The sequence below is a fragment of the Nerophis ophidion genome, linkage group LG11 (assembly GCF_033978795.1).
Source record: "Nerophis ophidion isolate RoL-2023_Sa linkage group LG11, RoL_Noph_v1.0, whole genome shotgun sequence".
Lineage (NCBI taxonomy): Eukaryota > Metazoa > Chordata > Actinopteri > Syngnathiformes > Syngnathidae > Nerophis > Nerophis ophidion.
Genome location: NC_084621.1, coordinates 59859905 through 59884904, shown reverse-complemented (window position 1 = coordinate 59884904; position 25000 = coordinate 59859905). Strand labels below are relative to the sequence as shown.

At 40.3% G+C, this 25000-nt stretch overlaps 1 protein-coding gene across 3 annotated transcripts in view; it reads left to right on the top strand.

The window, feature by feature from the left end:
• macf1b (microtubule actin crosslinking factor 1b) overlaps nucleotides 1–19697 on the top strand; it is a 47166-nt gene extending 27469 nt beyond the window's left edge. For all 3 annotated transcript variants that reach the window (XM_061916393.1, XM_061916392.1, XM_061916394.1), the window contains 11 exons: nucleotides 4305–4448; nucleotides 4580–4768; nucleotides 4844–4958; nucleotides 5043–5209; nucleotides 5337–5499; nucleotides 9636–9790; nucleotides 9876–9950; nucleotides 10078–10195; nucleotides 12720–12865; nucleotides 15982–16102; nucleotides 16237–19697. In XM_061916393.1, coding sequence (XP_061772377.1) covers nucleotides 4305–4448; nucleotides 4580–4768; nucleotides 4844–4958; nucleotides 5043–5209; nucleotides 5337–5499; nucleotides 9636–9790; nucleotides 9876–9950; nucleotides 10078–10195; nucleotides 12720–12865; nucleotides 15982–16102; nucleotides 16237–16265 — 1422 coding nt within the window. In that variant the 3' untranslated portion in view covers nucleotides 16266–19697. The remainder of the gene's footprint in view (nucleotides 1–4304; nucleotides 4449–4579; nucleotides 4769–4843; nucleotides 4959–5042; nucleotides 5210–5336; nucleotides 5500–9635; nucleotides 9791–9875; nucleotides 9951–10077; nucleotides 10196–12719; nucleotides 12866–15981; nucleotides 16103–16236) is intronic.
• The last annotated feature ends 5303 nt before the right edge of the window (nucleotides 19698–25000 follow it).

The following is a 25000-nucleotide window of genomic DNA, read 5'->3' as shown; positions in this document are numbered from 1 at the left end:
TAGCTTACAATTAAAACATATTCTAAAGAAGAGATATAAAGCAAGCGTGTCAGCTGCAGTAAGCAACGGAACATGACTGTAATCGTGTTGGTTATAGCAAATGAATGTTCATAAGTGACTAGGGATTGGTACCGTTCACATGTGAACCCATACTGTACCAATTATTGGTACCTGATTACTGGTACCAGTACGCAATGGCACCAATTTTTAGTAGTTTTGTTTTTAAAAAAAAAAAAAATCTAATTTTTTATGGCAACATTTAAAAATTTGCTAAATATTATAACTGCTGTCCAATTGTTATATCTTGTTTTATTATTACATCTCTGAGTCTCAATTACAAATGCAAGTCCAGGACATTACATGGCAGTAGTGTAACGTTTATGGCATGTTGCCTCGTCAGTTTAGTCTTTGCCGTCTAGCCTTTTGTTGCATCCTAAAAAGGGTTAATACTGTAGGTATTGTATTTATTACGCACCATCTGTTTGAATGCAAAGTGCATCTTTGTTGTAGTTTTCAATAACAAATTTGGAGGCGTTGAAATCGACACAAGAAATCGCTAATGCTAATCATTAGCATGTCAATAGCAAAGCCAATGTGTATTAGCATCAAGCTAGTGCATTCTTTGGAAAAGTGGAGCCTTACTTCACTTACCTTTGAGCGTTTTTTGAGTCAATTGCTGTGTTGGCATTGGAAATTGCAACATTACCTGATGTGACGCTTGTGTGGCATAGTAATGCCGGATTGGTTCTTCCGGGGATGCGTCGAAGCGATGAACACAACAAGGTAAGTTATAAATGGATTTATTAAATAATAAAAGGCTAGGAACAAAAACACTGCTGTAAAGAGAAGGCAAACCAAAAACAGAAAAACAATTCCTCAGCATGTGAGCTGGAATAAACAAATGGCTTAGCGTAAAAGCTAGCGAGAATATACATACAAAGATGAAGGTCGAGAGTCGTCACTGTTGCGCGTGGGCAAATTAGGATCCGAGGAAGACTGAACAGAAAAGGCTGGCTTATAAAGGAGGGTGATTAGCTGAAGCAGGTGTGCGGTACGAGTGTAGCAGGTGAACTAATGAGTAACCAGAGTGATGGGCAAAACAGGAAATAAACGGGTCAGACTGAGAATGAAACAAAAATGGAAATAACAAACATGTGAAGATCTGAGCAGCAGATCGCAACACCTGAAAGTAGTTTGGCTGAGTTTGCTCTCAGTGCTGCTGGAAAAAACGCCAAGTGCCAAAGTGTAAAGAGTCGACAACCAGGCATGATGTCATTTGCTACCCAGGTAGCGTAAAATACCACCTTTGGCTTTTATGTAAATCGGCGCCCGGTAGGATTCCGTCCGTGCCAAAAACGTATCGGATTCGGTACCCATCCCTATATGTGACACAATCATAAAGTAACAGCACAGCGACATAATGATGGACACATACAAATATGTATTCAGGCACAGTACCTTGGCGTAAGAATAAAGACAGACATACAGTATTTAGAAGTGCTAGTAACCTCAATTCCATTCATTGTCTGACGCGGAAGTAAAACGCTCAGCTGTTTAATCACCTTGTTTTCAACTATGCACACCATGTACACTCACACGTTTTGTAGCAAACATTTTTCACAATATTCAACTTTATTGCCATAAATTTGTCATTAATCATCAGTCATGTTTCGCTTCTACAGAGATATAAGGGGCCCCGTGCACTGATAGGCGTCAGATTGGTGCAATATGTGCATATTCTCTAAATATTCACTTGGCGAGACATTTAGATTCAAAATGTATATTTAAAGTCCTACTGAAATGAGATTCTACTATTTAAACGGGGATAGCAGGTCCATTCTATGTGTCATACTTGATCATTTTGCGATATATTGCCATATTTTTGCTGAAAGGATTTAGTAGAGAACATTGACGATAAAGTTTGCAGCTTTTGGTGCTGATAAAAAAGCCTTGCCTATACCGGAAGTCGCAGATAATGACATCACAAGGGTGAGGGCTCCTCCAACCTCACATTGTTTATAATGGGAGCCTCCAGCAGCAAGAGCTATTCGGACTGAGAAAACGACAATTTCCCCATTAATTTGAGTGAGGAGGAAAGATTCGTGGATAATGATATTGATAGCGAAGGACTAAAAAAAAAAATAAATAAATAAAAATAAAGTAAAAAAAAAAAAGGCAATTCCATTGGGACGGATTCAGATGTTTTTAGACACATTTACTAGGATCATTCTGGGAAATTCCTTATCTTTCTATTGTGTTGCTAGTGTTTTAGTGAGATTAAATAGTACCTGATACTCGGAGGGGTGTGTCCACGGGTGTCTCGAGGCCAGTGTCTGAGGGAATTCACGGCAGATACAAGGACGGCGCAAACTCCACAGATCTCCGGTAAGAGGCGACTTTTTACCACAATTTTCTCACCGAAACCTGCCGGTTGACAAGTGGTCGGGATCCATGTTCGCTTGACCGCTCTGATCCGTAGTAAAGCTTCACCTCCGGGAATTTTAAACAAGGAATCACCGTGTGTTTGTGTGGCTAAAGGCTAAAGCTTCCCAACTCCATCTTTCTACTTTGACTTCTCCATTATTAATTGAACAAATTGCAAAAGATTCAGCAACACAGATGTCCAGAATACTGTTTAATTGCGCGATGAAAAGAGACGACTTTTAGCCGCAAACATTGCTGCGCTAATATTTCCTGACAGTCCGTGACGTCACGCGCACGCGTCATCATTCCGCGACGTTTTCAACAAGAAACTCCGCGGGAAATTTAGAATTGCAATTTAGTAAACTAAACCGGCCGTATTGGCATGTGTTGCAATGTTAATATTTCATCATTGATATTAGAGATGCGCGTATAGGCAATTATATCATCCGCATCCGCGTCACAAAAATCGTCATCCACCCGCCGTCCACCCGAACCAACTTTTTATCGGGATCGTACCCGCCCGCCAACCGCCCGCTGAATTACATCAGCGGTTGGCCACCTTTACCACTCACAGAGCTATTTAAAACTGCTTCACAGAGTAATGTAGTAATTTGGAGCAGCTAATGTTCTCACGACTCTTCAATAGCGTTAATCCTGATGACAAGAATATGGGCGTGCTGTGAAGCCATTGCCTTAGACACCTTCAACAACATACACGAACCGATTGTTGGTCCAGCAACATGTTGTGTGCAGCTTCCGTAATCACACGTATGAGATTGCAAGGCATACTGGGTGAAACAGAGTACACTGATGGTTGTGATATAAACAACTTTAACACTTACTAATATGCGCCACGCTGTGAAGCCACACAATACAAGATTGACAAACACATTTCGGGAGAACATCCTCACAGTAACACAACATAAACGCAGCACAACTAATACCCATAATCCTTTGTATTCGTGACACAACCTAAGTATATTTTACACCCCCACACCCCCAACCCCGCCCACCTTACCGACGCACGGGAGGGGGGGGGGCTTCAAAGCGTGGCGCATATTACTAAGAGTGTTAAAATTGTTTATATCACAACCATTAGTGTACTCTGTGTCACCCAGTATGCCTTGTAGTTGTGTGCGTTTTGTCACGGACCCCACACACAACATGATGCTGGACTGACAAGTAGAGTGTGTATGATGTAGAAGGCGACAAAGCCAATGGCTTCATTGCACGCACTAATATCTAATACCTGGGTGACTGCCGACAGTCATTCAAGAGAATAATAGCGTCTCCTTTTGACTTCTTCACTTCATGACACGGGTCTTAAATGGCTCTTTGAATGGCAAAGGATACCGATCCCAGAACCATGTATATCAAATGTCTCCGGATGGTTCAACCGCCACCCGCCCGAATCTAATTAAAATCTATTTTTTCGTCATGTCAACCGCCCGACCCGCGGTTTACCCGCGGACTCCGCGGATGAGACCGCAAACCGCGCATCTCTAATTGATATATAAACTATCAGACTGCGTGTTCGGTAGTAGTGGGTTTCAGTAGGCCTTTAAAATTAACATTTTGGTTTAAAATTTAGATTTAACATTTGATTTACTTACAAGAGCCATTCAAAAGACTTCAATTGTTCACAAACATCACATTCTGTAAGGCATATCTGAGTAGGTCAAAGGTGAGATAAAGTCAGGCCTACAAAAGAGGGTTAATAGTTGTTCATTAACAAGGGAAGTCATTCAGGAAGGCTCCTGCTTGACCCCACTCACACTGTTGTTTGGGGCCATAAGGCTGCATTGTTGTTTAAGCAAATACAAACACTGAAAAAAAGTAATTAAATGAAATGCTGACCAGCTTTTGTTGGCTTTCCACAGGAGTCAATGGTTACTTTGCAGGCTCGGGCAGTGGAATTGGAGAACATCCGACGTCTAGGTGACGAGATTCTCTCATCCTGTCACCCAGACTCTGTTATTACCCTTAAGTCTTGGATGGGTGTCGCCAAAACCCGCTATGAGGAGGTTAGGATTTTTCCGACAGCATGAGGGGGAAATGGAGCAGAATAATAAGGGTTTTTTTTCCACTTTGTGTTAAGTAAATACATTTCTATCAGGTATTTGTAATGATACCATACTTGTGTTTTTTGAGACAGGTTCTGACATGGGCCCAGCAGCAGGACCTAAAGATCCAGACCTGTTTAGCATCACTGGAGGCAGAGAGAGAGGAAGTCCAGAGGCTGTTGGAGTGGATCTTCTCAGCACAAGAAGCTGTCAACATCAGAGATGAAGAGCCTTTGCCTGAAAACACAGAACAGAACCAAGAACTGATTGAGCAACACGCTGTATGTTGTTTTATTTTTTTATTGTCATGTGTGGATACAATCACAATTCAGTTATTATATTTTTTTTGTTTGCAGGAATTCATGGAGGAGTTAAATATAAAGTTCCCAGAGGTTGAAAATGCAACAAAGTCCTGCAAACATAAAATTGTTTCTAAACAGCAGATTTCTCCCAACAAACGGCCTTTCATAAGTAAAAACAGTCACTTTAGTTTAACCATCTATACTGATCATGTGTAATAGTTATTTAAGAGAGTTGCTTTTTCCCCCCACCCAGAGAGAAGGAGCATAATGAAGCTGCAGCCTGCGGCACCAATCCCCCTGGAGCACCTTGACCCCCAGACACCGCAGCTCAGTCACCTGGTCAGTCAGTGGCAAAAACTTTGGTTCCTGGCTCTGGCGAGACAAAAATATTTGGAACAAAACCAGCAATCACTCAAAGAGGTTATTTTGTTTTGTAACATTGTTCACATGAAAGCGGTTGTTGGAAAAGTCCGACTTGTATGCAAATACATTTTGTCAAAAATTAAGCCCGACACGATGTTATGATGTTTTTGTGTTTTGTGAACAGATCGAAGAATTTGCCAACTTTGACTTCAATATTTGGCGAAAACGCTACATTCAGTGGATCAGTCATTTGAAGTCTCGGATCTTGGACGTGTTCCGCAACATTGACAGGGATCAAGATGGACGCATCAGTCAGAAAGAACTCATCGACTATGTTCTTGCTTCAAGTAAGATCGCAGGGCTTTTGACTCCTTTGTATGAAGCTGACATTAATGTTAATGTGTGGCTAAACTTAACAATCAAAGTAATGCATTCATGTTTACGTTTACATTGATACTATTGTACAAACCCCGTTTCCATATGAGTTGGGAAATTTTGTTAGATGTAAATATAAACGGAATACAATTATTTGCAAATCCTATTCAACCCATATTCAATTGAATGCACTACAAAGACAAGATATTTGATGTTCACACTCATAAACTGGATTTTTTTTTTTTTTGCAAATAATAATTAACTTAGAATTTCATGGCTGCAACACGTGCCAATGTAGTTGGGAAAGGGCATGTTCATCTCTGTGTTACATCACATTTTCTTTTAACAACACTCAATAAATGTTTGGGAACTGAGGAAACTAACTACCCAGGAAAGTACCCGTACACTTTTTTTACCAAGCCACGCTGTTGTAACACGTAATGAATGTGGCTTGGCATTGTTTTGCTGAAATAAGCAGGCGCTTAGATGGCAGCATATGTTGTTCCAAAACCTGTATGTACCTTTCAGCATTAATGGTGCCTTTACAGATGTGTAAGTTACCCATGCCTTGGGCACTAATGCACCCCCATACCATCACGCATACTGGCTTCTGAACTTTGCGTCGATAACAGTCTGGATGGTTCGCCCCCACTTTGGTCCGGATAACACAATATCTAATATTTCCAAAAACAATTTGAAATTTGGACTCGTCAGACCACAGAACACTTTTCCACTTTGCATCAGTCCATCTTAGATGATCTTGGGCCCAGAGAAGCCGGCAGCATTTCTGGATGTTGTTGATAAATGGCTTTCGCTTTGCATAGTAGAGCTTTAACTTGCACTTACAGATGTAGCGACCAACTGTATTTAGTGACAGTGGTTTTCTGAAGTGTTCCTAAGCACATGTTAGATAGTACTTTATTTATTCCGTCAGGAGAGTTCCTTGTGGTGATATCCTTTAGAGATTGATGTAGGTGTTTGATACAGTGCAGTCTGAGGGATCGAAAGTCACGGTCATTAAATTTTGGTTTCCGGCCATGCCGCTTACGTGGAGTGATTTCTCCAGATTCTCTGAACCTTATGGTATATTATGGACCGTAGATGTTGAAATCCCTACATTTCTTGCAATTGCACTTTGACAAATGTTGTTCTTAAACTGTTTGACTATTTGCTCACACAGTTGTGGACAAAGGGGTGTACCTCGCCCCATCCTTTCTTGTGAAAGATTGAGCATTTTTTGGGAAGATGTTTTTATACCCGATCATGGCACCCACCTGTTCCCAATTAGCCTGCACACCTGTGGGATGTTCCAAATAAGTGTTTGATGAGCATTCCTCAACTTTATCAGTATTTATTGCAACCTTTACTAACTTCTTTGTCACGTGTTGCTGGCATCAAATTCTAAAGTTAATGATTTGCAAAAATAAAAAAGTTTATGACTTTGAACATCAAATGTGTTGTCTTTGTAGCATTTTCAACTGAATATGGGTTGAAAATGATTTGCAAATCATTGTATTCCGTTTATATTTACATCCAACACAATTTACCAACTTATATGGAAACGGGGTTTGTACTATACATATGGCCAGTACAAATGCTGAGGGACACTTGAGAGATTCTGAATATGCAGGATTCTATTAGTTTATCATTACCGGTAACTCCTATTTAATGTGTAAATCACTATAAAATGGGGATAGGTTGATTGGCAACACTAAATTGGCCTTAGTGTGTGAATGTTGTCTGTCTATCTGTGTTGGCCCTGCGATGAGGTGGCAACTTGTGCAGTGTGTACCCCGCCTTCCGCCCGATTGCAGCTGCGATAGGCTCCAGCACCCCTTGCGACCCCGAAAGGGATAAGCGGTAGAAAATGGATGGATGGAATCGGTGTAAAATGAGACATAGCAGGAAAGCCATTGAAGCAAGGAATATCAAATTCATTGTCATATCAAATGACCTTTTTTAAACTCTCCGTCAAATATAGAGGTAGCGCAGCGTGTACCCAAAAGGGTACGATGGTTGTCACTAGGGGTCTACCTTTTTAAGAGACATTTACGTACCTTTTAGTCCAGGTCCATTTGTGTACCTTATCAGTAATTATAACCTTATCAATAATAATGTACAAATGTCAGTGCAATTGTTATAACACCCGAACCCTGTAAAGCTTAAATTGTTTCACATAGCAGGAACTTTTCAAATAGCTAAGAGTGCCAGGATGACATAAATGTGTGCTTGAAGCCATATTTAAAGAGAAAAACAGCTCAATACACAAAAATAAGTAAGATCTTGGATGAAATTGGCAATAAAACAAGATCATGTTGAAATGATAGAATAGAAATTAGATGTCAATAATGAAATGTGCCAATAACAGATACATGTATTATTTATTACTGTTTTTTAGTTATTCATTTCATTTTACTTTTGTAGCTGTATGTAAAATGGTACCTCTGAAGTGGCAGCTCTGTGCCTTTTTGTGTCAAAATTTGTGTTTTTAAATGTTTCCCACTTGTTTTCATTCGGTTTAAACCCCCGAGACTCCAAAAGGGACGGCGTGGCGCAGTGGGAGAGTGGCCGTGCGCAACCCGAGGGTCACTGGTTCAAATCCCACCTAGAACCAACCTTGTCACGTCCGTTGTGTCCTGAGCAAGACACTTCACCCTTGCTCCTGATGGGTGCTGGTTGGCGCCTTGCATGGCAGCTCCCTCCATCAGTGTGTGTGAATGGGTAAATGTGGAAGTAGTGTCAAAGCGCTTTGAGTACCTTGAAGGTAGAAAAGCGCTATACAAGTACAACCCATTTATTTATCATTTAACTAGCTCTTTCATGACTTTTGCACTTACTTTTAATATGTTTGTATTATAGTACCTTTTTTAATTTCCCAATTGTTCCTTAATGCCTTTATACTAATCTTGGCAGCTTAGTCACAGATGACCATGCTAATTTACGCTCTTGTGTCAGACACTTACTTCGATTTGATGTTTAATTTTTTTGCATTTATTTTTTTAATTTTGTAATGGTACTTTAATTATCATAAATAGTTTATTGTTGTTGTTTTTTTTTGTTTAAAAAAAAAGTTTTGTCATCCTATTTTAGTCAATTATTTGTAATATATTTTCAAGTTTAATGAATGTTGTAATTATACAATGTAGTTATTTAATTATAATTTTCACATTCTAACTTGATGTTTTGTTGATACGGTACATTCAGGTTTGTTGACAACGCCTAGCATGGCTGTACAATCCAATTCTTGTGTGACAGTCCTTGTTGCACTTTGAACAAACATGTGTAGAGACTTTGTCCCGCTCCTGCTGTGCAATGGTGTTTGCAGTACGTTTCCTCCTGTCTCTCTTCTCCTCTGCGAGCTGGCCTCTCCTCAAATCAGCCTCTTAATGCCTTTAGACTAATAATACTACTAGTATGCCCTATTTAAAATACTACTAATGATAGGTATTATTTATGACCTAAAGACATTTTTAAAGCAGCATCTACCCTTAGTGTACTGTTGAAAATGGTATAAATTTGTACTTTTTATCACCTTGTACCGTTTTTGGTAGTATTAGGGTATACTTCTGGCCTTCTAAAAAACAATATTGTACCTATACATGTATCTATAGGTACAAAAATGTTATTGTTTTGTTCCTCTATTTTTAAGTAGGTATGATTTATTTGTTTTAGACATATCAAGGACCATCTCATAGTTACGTATGCACAGTTGAACATGCCTGAAAAGAAGTAGGAAGAAGCATTAAAGTCGTTAGGCTTTTTAACAGAACAATACTGCATAGACATATTTTACGTGTACATCCTTGGGACGGCGTGGCGCAGTGGGAGAGTGGCCGTGCGCAACCCGAGGGTCCCTGGTTCAATCCCCACCTAGTACCAACTTCGTCATGTCCGTTGTGTCCTGAGCAAGACACTTCACCCTTGCTCCTGATGGGTGCTGGTTAGCGCCTTGCATGGCAGCTCCCTCCCTCCGTGTGTGACTGGGTAAATGTGGAAGTAGTGTCAAAGCACTTTGAGTATCTTGAAGGTAGAAAAGCGCTATACAAGTACAACCCTTCTACTTGCCGTGGCTATACAAATTAACTTGAAAGATTTCTCTCTATTACAGAATTCCCCACCAACTCTTTAGAGATGAATGCAGTGGCAAACATCATTGACATCAATAGTGACGGCTTCATTGACTACTATGAGTTTGTGAGTGCGCTGCACCCGAGCAGAGATCCCTACAGGAAAACTCTGGATGCGGATCAAATCAATGAAGAGGTGCAGATGGTGTTTGTTTAAGGATAAATGAGCTGTTTACAAAAAGGCTTTAAAAGCATGTTTCCCATGGTATCGTGTTTTCTAGGTGAGCCGTCAAGTGTCTCAGTGTAACTGCCCTAGGAGGTTCCAAGTGGAGCAGATCAGTGCCAATAGATACAGGGTGAGTCGTCTTAGTAGATATCTGTCTCACCTCCTCTACAGGTGGTGTTAGTTCATACCATAGTGCTGATGTGTATGTGTTACCATTGTTATTGTAAAGTACACAAAGTTATTTTTTCTTTCGGCAGTTCGGAGATTCCCAACAGCTGCGGATGGTTCGAATCTTGCGGAGCACACTGATGGTCAGAGTAGGAGGAGGTTGGACTGCTCTAGATGAGTTCTTGGTGAAGAATGATCCCTGCAGAGGTTAGTATAGTACACAACAGCATATTTTAGTTAAAAGTTTACTGACAGAATGTGTCAAAAAAAACAATCCATAAAGATAAAAAATATCATCAGTAAGGAAAGTATAAATTTACCGTAATTTCTGTTCTATAAGCTGCTACATTTTTCCCACACTTTGACTATCAGATCAATGGAATTGCCAAACCGGTCGTAGTTGCCCAATTAAATTTTTCACATTAAATCAAATGCACTCACACAAACATTTAGTCAGCCATGTAGTGTGTTATGGACTCACCCTCGTCATAGAAAAGAAGCGACAAAATGCATACAATACAACCGCCAAGCTAAAGGCAATCGACGTAGCCATGAAAAGAAAAAAAAAAGAAAAAGGATGAATAGACTGCTCAATTACCTCTCCGGTAAGCTACTGTATATTGTAGTCTTGTTCCGATACTAACATTTTGGTATTGGTACGACTGCCAATATGTATTTTTAGAATTGCCGATTCTGCCATTCTCCCTCTTCTGTCTTCAAACTGTTTCTGCTTGTATGCGCTGTGTATGTTTGTTGACTCACTTAACACGCGCCCAACGTCACAACGGCATGCCCGTATGCGCATGGAAAAAAAGTACCTGTATTTTTTAAAGGCAATACAGTACCTTTTTTAATTCATTAGTTCCGATATCTATCACGGGATCACATTCCTCAGCCTTCCGGGTAAGGTTTATTCAGGTGTACTGGAGAGGAGGTTACGCCGGATAGTCGAACCTCGGATTCAGGAGGAACAGTGTGGTTTTCGTCCTGGTCGTGGAACTGTGGACCAGCTCTATACTCTCGGCAGGGTTCTTTAGGGTGCATGGGAGTTTTCCCAACCAGTCTACATGTGCTTTGTGGACTTGGAGAAGGCATTCGACCGTGTCCCTCGGGAAGTCGTGTGGGGAGTGCTCAGAGAGTATGGGGTATCGGACTGTCTTATTGTGGCGGTCCGCTCCCTGTACGATCAGAATCATAGCTTGGTCCGCATTGCCGACAGTAAGTCGGACCCGTTTCCAGTGAGGGTTGGAGTCCACCAAGGCTGCCCTTTGTCACCGATTCTGTTAATAAATTTTATGCACAGAATTTCTAGGCGCAGTCAAGGCGTTGAGGGGTTCCGGTTTGGTGGCCGCGGGATTAGGTCTCTGCTTTTTGCAGATGATGTGGTCCTGATGGTTTCATCTGGCCAGGATCTTCAGCTCTCACTTGATCGGTTCGCAGCCGAGTGTGAAGCGACCGGAATGAGAATCAGCACCTCCAAGTCCGAGTCCATTGTTCTCTCCCGGAAAAGGGTGGCGTGCCATCTCCGGGTTGGGGAGGAGACCCTGCCCCAAGTGGAGGAGTTCAAGGAGTCTTGTTCACGACTGGGCGAAGAGTGGAATGTTAGTTTGACAGGCGGATTGGTGCGGCGTCTTCAGTAATGCGGAAGTTGTACCGATCCGTTGTGGTGAAGAAGGAGCTGAGCCTGAAGGCGAAGCTCTCAATTTACCGGTCGATCTACGTTCCCTTCCTCACCTATGGTCATGAGCTTTGGGTTATGACCGAAAGGATAAGATCACGGGTACAAGCGGCCGAAATGAGTTTCCTCGGCCGTGTGACGGGGTTCTCCCTTAGAGATAGGGTGAGAAGCTCTGCCATCCGGTAGGAACTCAAAGTAAAGCCGCTGCTCCACCACATCGAGAGGAGCCAGATGAGGTGGTTCGGGCATCTAGTCAGGATGCCACCCGAACGCCTCCCGAGGGAGGTGTTTAGGGCACATCCAACCGATAGGAGGCCACGGGGAAGACCCAGGACACGTTGGGAAGACTATGTCTCCCGGCTGGCCTGGGAACGCCTCGGGATCCCCCGGGAAGAGCTGGACGAAGTGGCTGGGGAAAGGGAAGTCTGGACTCCCCTGCTTAGGCTGCTGCCCCCGCGACCCGACCTCGGATAAGCGGAAGAAGATGGATGGATGGATGGATAGTTCCATGGTACTTCGTTAGTACTGGTATACCATACAACAGTATACCATGTAACAGGCACAGTCTTTTGTTAAATTTGTGAATAAAAACAAACACCTGTGTAAATATATCACATTTCAATGTGTACGCCAGATGCTTATAGACTTATGCGGCCAATATATGTACAAAATAAAATGTATCTAATTAAGAACTGGGTGCAACTCATATTAAGGTGCACTTTATAGCCCAGAAATTCCGGTACAGGAGGGCTAAGGCCACAGTTACACATTTGTAGTGTATGTTTATTGCCAGCATACCTGAGGGACTTCACACATTTCCATACAAATGTGTTGAAAAGTGAAATACGGCCTGCAGACCAGGTTAGAAGATAATCAGTATTTTAAAACAACATGAAAACTACAGAAGAGATTATTTAGAAAATTACAGACATTACCGCCACCTCGATGATACAACTGAGTTTCTCTCACATGCAAGCTGTTCCCAGGCTGCTATGTTAGGATGTGCTAAGTTTTATCACATTGTAACTCATTCTCATGCTGTTTTGCCAACAGTAAAAAGTCGGACCAACCTGAAGATCAAGGAGAAATACTTATCTCCAACAAACAGCGCCTCTAAAGGATTGACTGTCAGCAGGTCTAACTCAAGCCTCAGTCTCTACAGCAGTGCCTCTGCCCCCACCAGCCCCATGACACGCAAGGCAAGCCATCACTTAATTCTTCTGACAGCGGAACAAAAGGATTTCTACTACGAGTTAACACAGCATTGATCGATCAATATACATGAGTTTGACACCACGGATAGAAGGTTCACTCCAGTGAAGATTGAAATATATAATTACGATGCATTTCCCACTTTGGAATATGTTGTTTGGTGTAGTCCAGGGGTGTCAAACGCACGGCCCGAGGGCCGGATCAGACTCACGAACGGGTTTTATCCGGCCCGCGGGATGAGTTGGCCAAGTATAAAAATATAGCTGACATTTTTTTATGAAACAAATGACTATTTAGAATGTTTCAACCGAATCTCGCAATAGCAATTATTTGTATCTTTGTAGCTCAGTGGTGTCAAAGTTCAGGCCCGCGGGCCAGAATGATCTATGGCCCTCGGGATGATATTTGATTAGTATTAGAACCAGACCACAGGCCACAGCCACCTGCTGCTGTTTTGCGCGCACCAATACCCCATCAGTGTAGGAATTTTCAAAATGGGGTCCCAGGGACCCCATCAAGTCATAGAAATGGGGTCCCACAGTAATTTTTCGGGGTCCGGTGTGATAAATGATAAATGTATGTATTATCCTGTTATAGTAGCGGGTAGAGCGGCCGGCCAGAAACCTGAGGGTTGCAGGTTCGCTTCCTACCTATTAGGTAGGTAGGTAGGTCTTTATTGTCATTACAACAAGTACAACAAAACTTTGTTTTCAGCACAAACCTCTTCAAGATTAGACAAACAAACAGTGTACAGGGTTACAGAACAAGAACGTTGATGGGTCACCATAAGGCGCCCCGTAAAAGATGGGAAAAAGGTAAACGCTGGGGAAGGATTGACATCCAAAAAATCGCTGCCGTTGTGTCCTTGGGCAGGACACTTCACCCTTTGGCCCCGGTGCCGCTCACACTGGTGAATGAATGATGAATGAATGATAGGTGGTGGTCGGAGGGGCCGTAAGCGCAAACTGGCAGCCACGCTTCCGTCAGTCTACCGCAGGGCAGCTGTGGCTACTGATGTAGCTTACCACCACCAGGTGTGAATGAATGTTGAGTCCCAGTTCTCTGTGAGCGCTTTGAGTGTATAGAAAAGCACGATATAAATTTAAGTTATTTTATTATTATTTTTATATCTCACATTCTCTATTGTGTTTTGGAAAAAGGTTGCCATAAATGTTACTTAATTCTTTAAAAATAATAATACAAAAGAAAATAAATGTTTATGCATATATCTATATATATATATATATATATATATATATATACATATATATATATATATATATACACATATACATATATTTATATATACATATACATATATATATATATATATATATATATATATATATATATATATATATATATATATGTAACAACAATAATAATAATAATAATAATAACAATAATCATTATTAGCCAGTGATGGAGTTTAACACTTAGGCATCCATGTTCACTTTCATATACATTGCCGATACCATTTTTTTGTATCTTGTTTTGAACTGATGGACATTTGAACATTGCTTGAGCCCCACAAACACATTCTGAAAATATAACGATAAAAATATAGAAAAAAATACCGATAGTGGTAAAGTTTAGATCCATGAAGGAAAGAAGAAGATGAATGAATGTTTATAACTGAACATTTATATATATATATATATATATATATATATATATATATATATATATATATATATATATATATATATATATATATATACATATAAATGTTCAGTTATAAACATTCATTCACCTTCTTCTTTCCTTCATGGATATGGAGGAAAATCTGGGCACACGCGGGCTATATATATATATATATATATATATATATTTATATATATGAATGTTCAGTTATAAACATTCATTCACCTTCTTCTTTCCTTCATGGATCTAAACTTTACCACTATCGGTATTTTTTTCTATATTTTTATCGTAATATTTTCAGAATGTGTTTGTTCTATTTTTGGCCAAAGTAAGACAAAGAAAAACAATCTGTAACGACTGGACGGCATAGCCATGCCATGTTTGTTCCCCCGAGGATGCGTAGGCACGAACACGGCAATGCTAAGATATAATGAAATTTATTTAACTAAAAAAAGGAGCTAAGGGACAAAAACACCGGAGCTAAGCAGAAAAACAAACCAAGGGCGCTAGCATAGAAGGTAGGAATAATAATAATAATGGATTAGATTTATATCGCGCTTTTCTATTGTTAGATGCTCAAAGCGCTCACAGAGAAGTTGGAACCCATCATTCATACACACCTGGTGGTGGTAAGCTACATATGTAGCCACAGCTGCCCTGGGGTAGACTGACGGAAGCGTGGCTGCCAGTTTGCGCCTACGGCCCCTCCGACCACAACCAATCATTCATTCATCATTCATTCACCGGTGTGAGCGGCACCGGGGGCAAGGGTGAAGTGTCCTGCCCAAGGACACAACGGCAGCGATTTGGATGTCAATAGGTGGGAAGCGAACCTGCAACCCTCAGGTTTCTGGCACGGCCGCTCTACCCACTACGCCATGCCGCCCCGAATAACAAACAGACAAACTAGACTTGACACAAAGGCACACAAAAGGGAAAACAAATCATTAGCGTGAGAGCTGGAATAAAACAACAAAGGCATAGCGTGAAAGCTAGCGAGAATATACATCCAAAATCAAATTAGGATCCCAGACAGAACTAACAAAAGGGGTAAGCTTAAACAAGGCAGTAATCAAAATAGAAACAGGTGTGTGTCGAAAATGAGGGGCAGGTGAACTAATAAGCTACCATGGTGACAAAGCAAACTGGAAATAAGGAGTCAGACGGAGAGGTATACACAAATGGAAACAAAACAACAAACTGTGAACATCCGAGTAGCGGATCGCAACACAATCTGCAGTTCTTTTTATTTTTTTAGTTTTATTGCCTTGGTTTTGATAGTCCAGCCCACGTGTGCCCAGATTTTCCTCCATGCGGCCCCTGAGATAAAATGACTTTGACACATACTGGTGTAATTTCATCTGTTTCATGACATGTGACGCTAAGAGGCTCCAACTTCCACATGACACTGAACAGAATAAGCTGTGGAAAATGTATAAATGGATATTTGTTTTTTAAGGCTTTACTCCGCCGAAGCCTCTCAGGTGACCGCTGCATTCGTCCGAGAAGTTCCATCGCTGCGCTGGGATCTGAACTCCTGTTTGTTACGACCGAGGGAGACGACACGTTATCGCCATCAGGTGAGGAAATCTTCTCACTATAATGAGATGTCAAGTCGTTTCGTTATGTAATGCAGGTCATAGGTCACAATCATAACTGTATACCATAAATTAGTGAGCTTTTTTTTGGTTTTCATTCTTCTGATCCCCTCCAGAAGAGGCCGAGAAGCTGCTACCCACATGATGGCCTTTGCCTCCGAGGTCTTTGTGTCTTCTAAACCTAAACAGCCCCACGGCCCTGAGACACGGTGATAAGTAGAAGTACAGTGATTGAGAGGCCAAAAAAAAATAAAGCAAAAAAACAAAAGCAGATCCTGAAAAGCAAGTACTGTTGGGAGTTCAGGATGCAGAAACATTTGCACCTTTTGTGATGTCCATGTGAAAATACCGACATGAGAACTGTCCCTCCTGGTGTGAGTCATAATATTTTGTATTACCTGTTTCAATTCACACAGACTTTCATTGCATTGAAAATCGTTTTTTTATGAATAAAAATTTACTGCATGCTAGCCTGAACCTTGTAATATCATAACGTGCCAACATCCGTGCACATAATGTGTTTCGAAAACACAATTACCCAAACATATTATGATACCAGCTGCATACACTATGTTCAACTGTGGGATGTTTTTTGTCATTTTCCATAAGCATGATGTTGTTGTCAGCGGGCCACACTTTTGTGTCTTTTACTCTTTCTGATGCTTTTAAGTAATTGATCTTATTTTTTTATTTTGTTTACAGTCCTGCAATGTTAGGATATTTTAAACACCGAAGATTGTCTACTGAACAACGCACTGATTTTTGACAGGTTGTAGAGATTATTTTCTCAGGATTGGTTTTGCATTTGGATGTATTTTTTTATATGCTGTGGAATATAAACCGTATACATTTTCATTTTTACTCTAGCAAGGTCTTCTTTAGCACTTTTTTTTTCCCATTTAAAAAGCACTTTCTGTGTCAGAGAAAGACATTTGACAGTTGTGAAGTACATGTCGAAATGCCAAACTGTAATTCTGTGTACATAGTTCATGAATTTATACTCAACCACTGCATATTTTTCTTTTTCATATTCAGTATCTTGTACCAAAAGTCTCTGTCTTCCATGCTTTTTTCTATCTTTCCTTTTACGTTTCTTTGTTTCCAATAATTTAGCTTTAGTGCTCTCGTTTGAATGTGTTAAACATGTGAGACCACTCTAGCCTGACATAGTGAGGATTGCAAATTGATATTCAGCCAAATTCTTAACTTTTCAAGGCAGCAAACACACTAAATATTTGGCTTTTTTCTTTTACTACAGTTTGGACCTGATCTACAAAGATCCAAATAAGACAAGCTGAATAGCATGTGGAAACTATAACATTGTGTGTACTATTAGTGGTACACGCAACTTGGTATAAGTGCAAAAGCGGCGCAGCCTGCCCGATTTAAATGAGCTGTTTGCGTGTACAGTGTACGGCGTGGCCGTGCGCAACCTGAGGGTCCCTGGTTCAATCCCCACATAGTACCAACCTCGTCACGTCCGTTGTGTCCTGAGCAAGACACTTCACCCTTGCTCCTGATGGGTGCTGGTTAGTGCCTTGCATGGCAGCTCCCTCCATCAGTGTGTGAATGTGTGTGTGAATGGGTAAATGTGGAAGTAGTGTCAAAGCGCTTTGAGTACCTTGAAGGTAGAAAAGCGCTATACAAGTACAACCAATTTATCATTTATTATAGGCTGTTACCATGGATACACTCATTTCCCTTCATATTTATGGAAACATATGCTCCAACCAGTAGTGTTTATCGTCTTGTTGTTGACATGCAGCACACACATCTTTATACCACCTATTATGGGCTATATGGAAGCACAACCTAGACAATATAACCTATTTTTAGTGCGCTGAAGGTGCACTCTGGAAGGTGCTGTGTTGTTGTGAAGGTGCAACTGGAATGATCCAGATCCAAGACCATGCCTATTGCAAGATGTGTTGTTTTTATAGGCGATATGTCACGATAATGTATCCCCAATACTGAAAACAACACTACTAAAACAGATCAATTACAAACTGTACATTAGTTTTAATCAGCATTCAGCAGCTATCCATCCATCCATCCATCTTCTTGGGGCGGCATAGCTCGGTTGGTAGAGCGGCCGTGCCAGCAACTTGAGGGTTGCAGGTTCGATTCCCGCTTCCGTCATCCTATTCACTGCCGTTGTGTCCTTGGGCAAGACACTTTACCCACCTGCTCCCAGTGCCACCCACACTGCTTTAAATGTAACTTAGATATTGGGTTTCACTATGTAAAAGCGCTTTGAGTCACTAGAGAAAAGCGCTATATAAATATAATTCACTTCACTTCACTTCTTCCGCTTATCCGAGGTCGGGTCGCGGGGGAAGCAGCCTAAGCAGGGAAGCCCAGACTTCCCTCTCCCAGTCACTTCGTCTAGCTCTTCCCGGGGGATCCCGAGGCGTTCCCAGGCCAGCCGGGAGACATAGTCTTCCCAACGTGTCCTGAGTCTTCCCCGTGGCCTCCTACCGGTTGGACGTGCCCTAAACACCTCCCTAGGGAGGCGTTCGGGTGGCATCCTGACCAGATGCCCAAACCACCTCATCTGGCTCCTCTCGATGCGGAGGACCAGCGGCTTTACTTTGAGTTCCTCCCGGTTGGCAGAGCTTCTCACCCTATCTCTGAGGTAGAGCCCCGCCACCCGGCGGAAGAAACTCATTTTGGCCGCTTGTACCCGTGATCTTATCCTTTCGGTCATGACCCAAAGCTCATGACCATAAGTGAGGATGGGAACGTAGATCGACCGGTAAATTGAGAGCTTTGCCTTCCGGCTCAGCTCCTTCTTCACCACAACGGATCGGTACAACGTCCGCATTACTGAAGACGCCGCACCGATCCGCCTGTCGATCTCACGATCCACTCTTCCCCCACTCGTGAACAAGACTCCTAGGTACTTGAACTCCTCCACTATATAATGATATTTTTGAATCGGGGATATGTCATTATTTTTTATTTATTGTAGTGCAAATATGTTGACACACATGTTTGATGGAGGATTATTTGTCCATCGCCTTTCCCGCGCATCTAATGGGCTGTTTGTGCGTAACTGTGCCGCTTTGCACGTTTTCAAACATGTTGAATTAAAATACAAAACAGCGGACACAGAGCAGTCTTAGACTTGATAAATCACATTGCAAGTGCCAGATAGTCATATATGTGCATCGCCTTCCTCTGGTATTGTGGGCCTTATAATAATCAGCATACATTCTTCATATACACAAGGACAAACACGCCAATTTGGATGGTGCTCTCTAATTTGTTCATTTAAGGGAATTAGTCCTCCGCACACAAGCTTGGTAGATGAACATTGTGTGCGCTATCAGGTTTGTGCATGTTTTATTACACACAAACCTTTGGCAAATCAGGCTCTAAATTTACATTATGTTTATCACCTACTTTGAGATTGTCCTTAATTTGTTCATTATATCATTATGTGGTTAACAAAAGAACCCCCAACATTGTAACTTCTACTATGCACCCCAACCTTTCTCTACTGTCACTAATCATTCTATGTCTACCTGTACAAGTGAACACATGTTTTGCTATGAAATAAACATATTTGTTGTGATTATTTCCTCAGTAGAATGAATAATTAGATTAGTTGTTTTACACACACATATATATAGACAGTATATATACATATATATTCTTGTTCTTAGAAATGAAGGCTATTCCATGCGAGAAATTGCTAAGAAATTGAAGATTTCCTACAACGGTGTGTACTACTCCCTTCAGAGGACAGCACAAACAGGCTCTAACCAAGATAAATAAGTGGGAGGCCGCGTTGCACAACTGAGCAAGAAGATAAGTACATTAGTGTCTGTAGTTTGAGAAACAGACGCCTCACAGGTCCCCAACTGGCATATTCATTAAATAGTACCCGCAAAACACCGGTGTCAACATCTACAGTGAAGAGGCGGCTGCAGGATTCTGGGCTTCAGGGCAGGGTGGAAAAGAAAAAGCCATATCTGAGACTGGCCAATAAAAGAAAAAGATTAAGATGGTCAAAAGGAACACAGACATTGGACAGAGGAAGACTGGAAAAAAGTTTTGTGGACGGATGAATCCAAGTTTGAGGTGTTTGGATCACAAAGAAGAACGTTTGTGAGACGCAGAACAACTGAAAAGATGCTGGAAGAATGCCTGACGCCATCTGTTAAGCATGGTGGAGGTAATGTGATGGTCTGGGGTTGCTTTGGTGCTGGTAAGGTGGGAGATTTGTACAGGATAAAAGGGATTCTGAATAAGGAAGGCTATCACTCCATTTTACAATGCCATGCCATACCCAGTGGACAGCGCTTGATTGGAGCCAATTTCATCCTACAACAGGAAAATGACCCAAAACACACCTCCAAGTTGTGCAAGAACTATTTAGAGAAGAAGCAGGCAGCTGGTATTCTATCGGTAATGGAGTGGCCAGCGCAATCACCAGATCTGAACCCCATTGAGCTGTTGTGGGAGCAGCTTGACCGCAAGAAGTGCATCCAACCAATCAAACTTGTGGGAGCTGCTTCTAGAAGCGTGGGGTGCAATTTCTCCAGATTACCTCAACAAATAAACAGCTAGAATGCCAAAGGTCTGCAATGCTGTAATTGCTGCAAATGGAGGATTCTTTGACGAAAGCAAAGTTTGATGTAAAAAAAAAATCTTATTTCAAATACAAGACATTATTTCTAACCTTGTCAATGTCTTGACTCTATTTTCTATTCATTTCACAACGTATGGTGGTGAATAAGTGTGACTTTTCATGGAAAACACAAAAATTGTTTGGGTGACCTCAAACTTTTGAACGGTAGTTTTATATATATATATATATATATATATACATATATATATATATATTGTATTTTGTATTTTTTTAATTTTGGCTGATTTAATATGCAAAATTTTCCATTTTGTGTAATGTTTTTGTCAGCAAATGTGAGAACAGTACTAACACGACGTAGTAGTGTGTGAAGATTTAGGTCCTGTACACATTGTCCTCCAATGGCAGAAATTTCATCTGTGGATCTTCAGCTCAGTTTGGCCTCCTGCTGGATCTTCGAGGCTCACTTACAGCTAACATGCGGTACTAAAAACACAGTCATACTGCTTTTAACCCAGAGGCCAGCAGTGTATTTTTCTCTCACCAAAGTACTGACAATGCCTTGTCAAGACATCACTCGGCGCTGTTGCTGAGGTCTATCAAAACAAATTACCTTGACCTGTTTGGCTGAGATGGATTGATTATACAATCTGCACTAGTGATTTAGGGCTATATAAGTAAACATTGATTGATTGATTGATTGATTGATTGATACATATGCAGTAACTGTAAAAACGAAAAATTTGAAGTTATTTCAATTGACAGAGTCAAATATATACATACACACCTCCTAATACTTGGAAAAAGTATAATCTTGGCTAGATAGTTGATCCCTGTTCATGGCGGAATTGGTAGTTTTTTAAATTCGAATTGGTTTTCTGGCACAGAGCCCATTTTGTGAATACTCTACACCAGGGGTCCCCAAAAATTTGTCCGGGGGCCGGGCTGTATATATATATATATATATATATATATATATATATATATATATATACCATAAAAAAAATGCCAGAAATAGCCAATTTGCTCAATTTACCTTTAATAAATACATCTATATATATAAAAAAATGGGTATTTCTGTATGTCATTCCGTCATTTATTTTTTTTCCTTTTACGGAAGGTTTTTTATAGAGAATAAATGATAAAAAAAAAACAAAAAAAACACTTAATTGAACGGTTTAAAAGAGGAGAAAACAGGAAAACAAATTAAACTTACATTTTGAAACATAGTTTATCTTCAATTTCGATTCTTTAAAATTCAAAATTCAACCGAAAAAAAGGAGAGAAAAACTAGCTAATGCGAATCTTTTTGAAAAAATTAAAAAATTTTTTTATGGAACATCATTAGTAATTTTTCCTGATTAAGATTAATTTTAGAATTTAGATTACATGTTTTAAATAGGTTAAAATCCAATCTGCACTTTGTTAGAATATATAACAAATTGGACCAAGCTGTATTTCTAACAAAGACAAATACTTATTTCTTCTAGATTTTCCAGACCAAAAATTTTGAAATAATTTCAAAAGACTTTGAAATAAGATTAAAATTTGATTCTACAGATTTTCTAGATTTGCCAGAATATTTTTTTTGAATTTTAATCATAATAAGTTTGAAGAAATATTTCAGAAATATTCTTCGTTGAAAAAACAAAAGCTAAAATGAAGAATTGAATTAAAATGTATTTATTATTCTGTACAATAAAAACATACATTTACTTGAACATTGATTTAAATTGTCAGGAAAGAAGAGGAAGGAATTTAAAAGGTAAAAAGGTATACGTGTTTAAAAATCCTAAAATCCTTTTTAAGGTTGTATTTTTTCTCTAAAAATGTTTTTCTGAAAGTTATAAGAAGCCAAGTAAAAAAATAAATGAATTTCTTTAAACAAGTGAAGACCAAGTCTTTAAAATATTTTCTTGGATTTTCAAATTCTATTTGAGTTTTTTCTCTCTCAGAATTAAAAATGTCAAGCAAACCGAGACCAGCTTGCTAGTAAATGAATACAATTAAAAAAATAGAGGCAGCTCACTGGTAAGTGCTGCTATTTGAGCTATTTTTAGAACAGGTCAGCGGGCGACTCATCTGGTCCTTACGGGCGACCTGGTGCCCGTAGGCACCGTGTTTGTGACCCCTGGTATATACTATACACTATTTTGCCAAAAGTATTTGGCCACCCGTCCAAATGATCAGAATCAGGTGTCCTAATCACTTGGCCCGGCCACTGGTGTATAAAATCAAGCACTTAGGCATGGAGACTGTTTCAACAAACATTTGTGAAAGAATGGGCCGCTCTAAAGACCTCAGTGATTTCCAGCGTGGAACTGTGATAGGATGCCACCTGAAATTTGGTGGAGGAACTATGGTGTTGGGTTGTTTTTCAGGAGTTGGGCTTGGCCCCTTAGTTACAGTGAAAGGAAATTTGAATGGTCCAGGATACCAAAACACTGTGGACAGTTCCATGCTCCCAACCTTCCTCTTCCAACAACATGACTGTGCACCGAGGTCCAAAAAGACATGGATAACAGAGTCTGCTGTGGATGAACTTGACTGGCCTGCACAGAGTCCTGACCTGAACCCGATAGAACACCTTTGGGATGAATTAGAACGGAGACTGAGAGCCAGGACTTTTCGACCAACATCAGTGTGTGACCTTACCAATGAGCTTTTGAAAAATTCCTTTAAACACACTCCAGAACCTTCTCAGAAGAGTTGAAGCTGTAATAGCTGCAAAAGGTGGACCGGCATCATATTGAACCCCATGGGTTAGGAATCGGATGACACTTTAAGTTCATAAGTGAGTCAAGGCAGGTGGCCAAATACTTTTGGCAATGAAGTGTGTGTGTATATATATATGTATATATATATATATATATATATATATATATATATATATATATATATATATATATATATATATAATTGTTTTTTTTTTTCCTCCCCTACTAATTGACTGAAAGAACGCGGCTCGAGCGCGATGATGTTGCGTTATCGATGGGAAAATGCATTTTTAGAGAATATAATTTGCCTGAGTGGCGGGGAGACACTGAGAGTAACAAGCAGTAGAAAATGGATTAGAAAGGACCGATTAAAAAAAATAATAATAATAAAAATTATGAATTTTTTTTACTTGGGACTTCCCGTGGGCCGGATTTTGGACGCTTGTGGCCCGTTTCCGTAGCCATAGTTTGGGGACCCCTGGTCTACAGTTTTTAATAAAAAAAAAAAAAAAATGGAATTACCATCATAATTTAACCGCGGACTTTATTTATTTTTTTGCACGGAAGGACTGAGTTTGAGTTGAGTTGAGTTTGAGTTAATTTCAAACATGCAAGCAGACATGATACATCACAATTTCCAGTTTCTCTTTTCAACATGTTCGAAAAGGAGTAGGAAGAAGCAGAGCTTATTTAATCCTACCCCTTTTCTTTTACATAACAGTTGCTAAAACTATTGTTCACTTCCTGTTCTTAATTTATTCACAATATACTCCATAAGTATCACAATAAAAATAAATAATAATTGGTGAAGTCAGTAATCGTTACTTCCCAGTTAGGTCTCTAGGTGTTTAATGCTGTGTATTTTATTTTTATTTTTTTAAATGTGTCCATGAATGTGTCAAAGATGCAAAACCAATATAAATGTGCATAACCAGGCTAGATTGTGGTTATCATGAATAAGGATATCAACCTCACTGCTGTTTTTATGTCACTAAAAATAATTTCTGGAGAAGGTTTTAAATGTAATTTTCCTCACTGCTTCTTGACCTAATGTCTTTTCTTGTTCCCCTCCTCCACTCATGACTTTAGTTCCCAGACTGGTCCCTTGGCTCAGCCCCTGTAGTCACATGACAACATCCCAGAGATCCAGACCAGTAAAACACTGAAGTCAAAGCGAATAATGCGTACTCCACGGGGATATCTAAAGGTCACTATCCTGCTGCACCGGGTCTTTATCGCTGAATAAATTCTTCCACTGGGGTGCAACTGAAATTTTTTTGTCCCCCACAAGAAGGTAGGCGTGGTATTCGATGCCATTTGTCAGAGTAGACATCTACAGTAACTTTGTATTTTAACCATGCCCGTGTGATGTGGAGAATAGAACATGTTTATATTTATTATGATAATAATTATGTAAATAATAGGGACAGCTCATTGGTACAGTGGTTAGTGCTTGTGCCTCACAGTGAGAAGGTCATGGGTTCGATCACAGACTAGGGGTGTTTCTGTGTGGAGTTGTTATATGTTTTCCTGTGTCTGGCTTCTCTTTAGGTACTCCGGCTTCCTCCC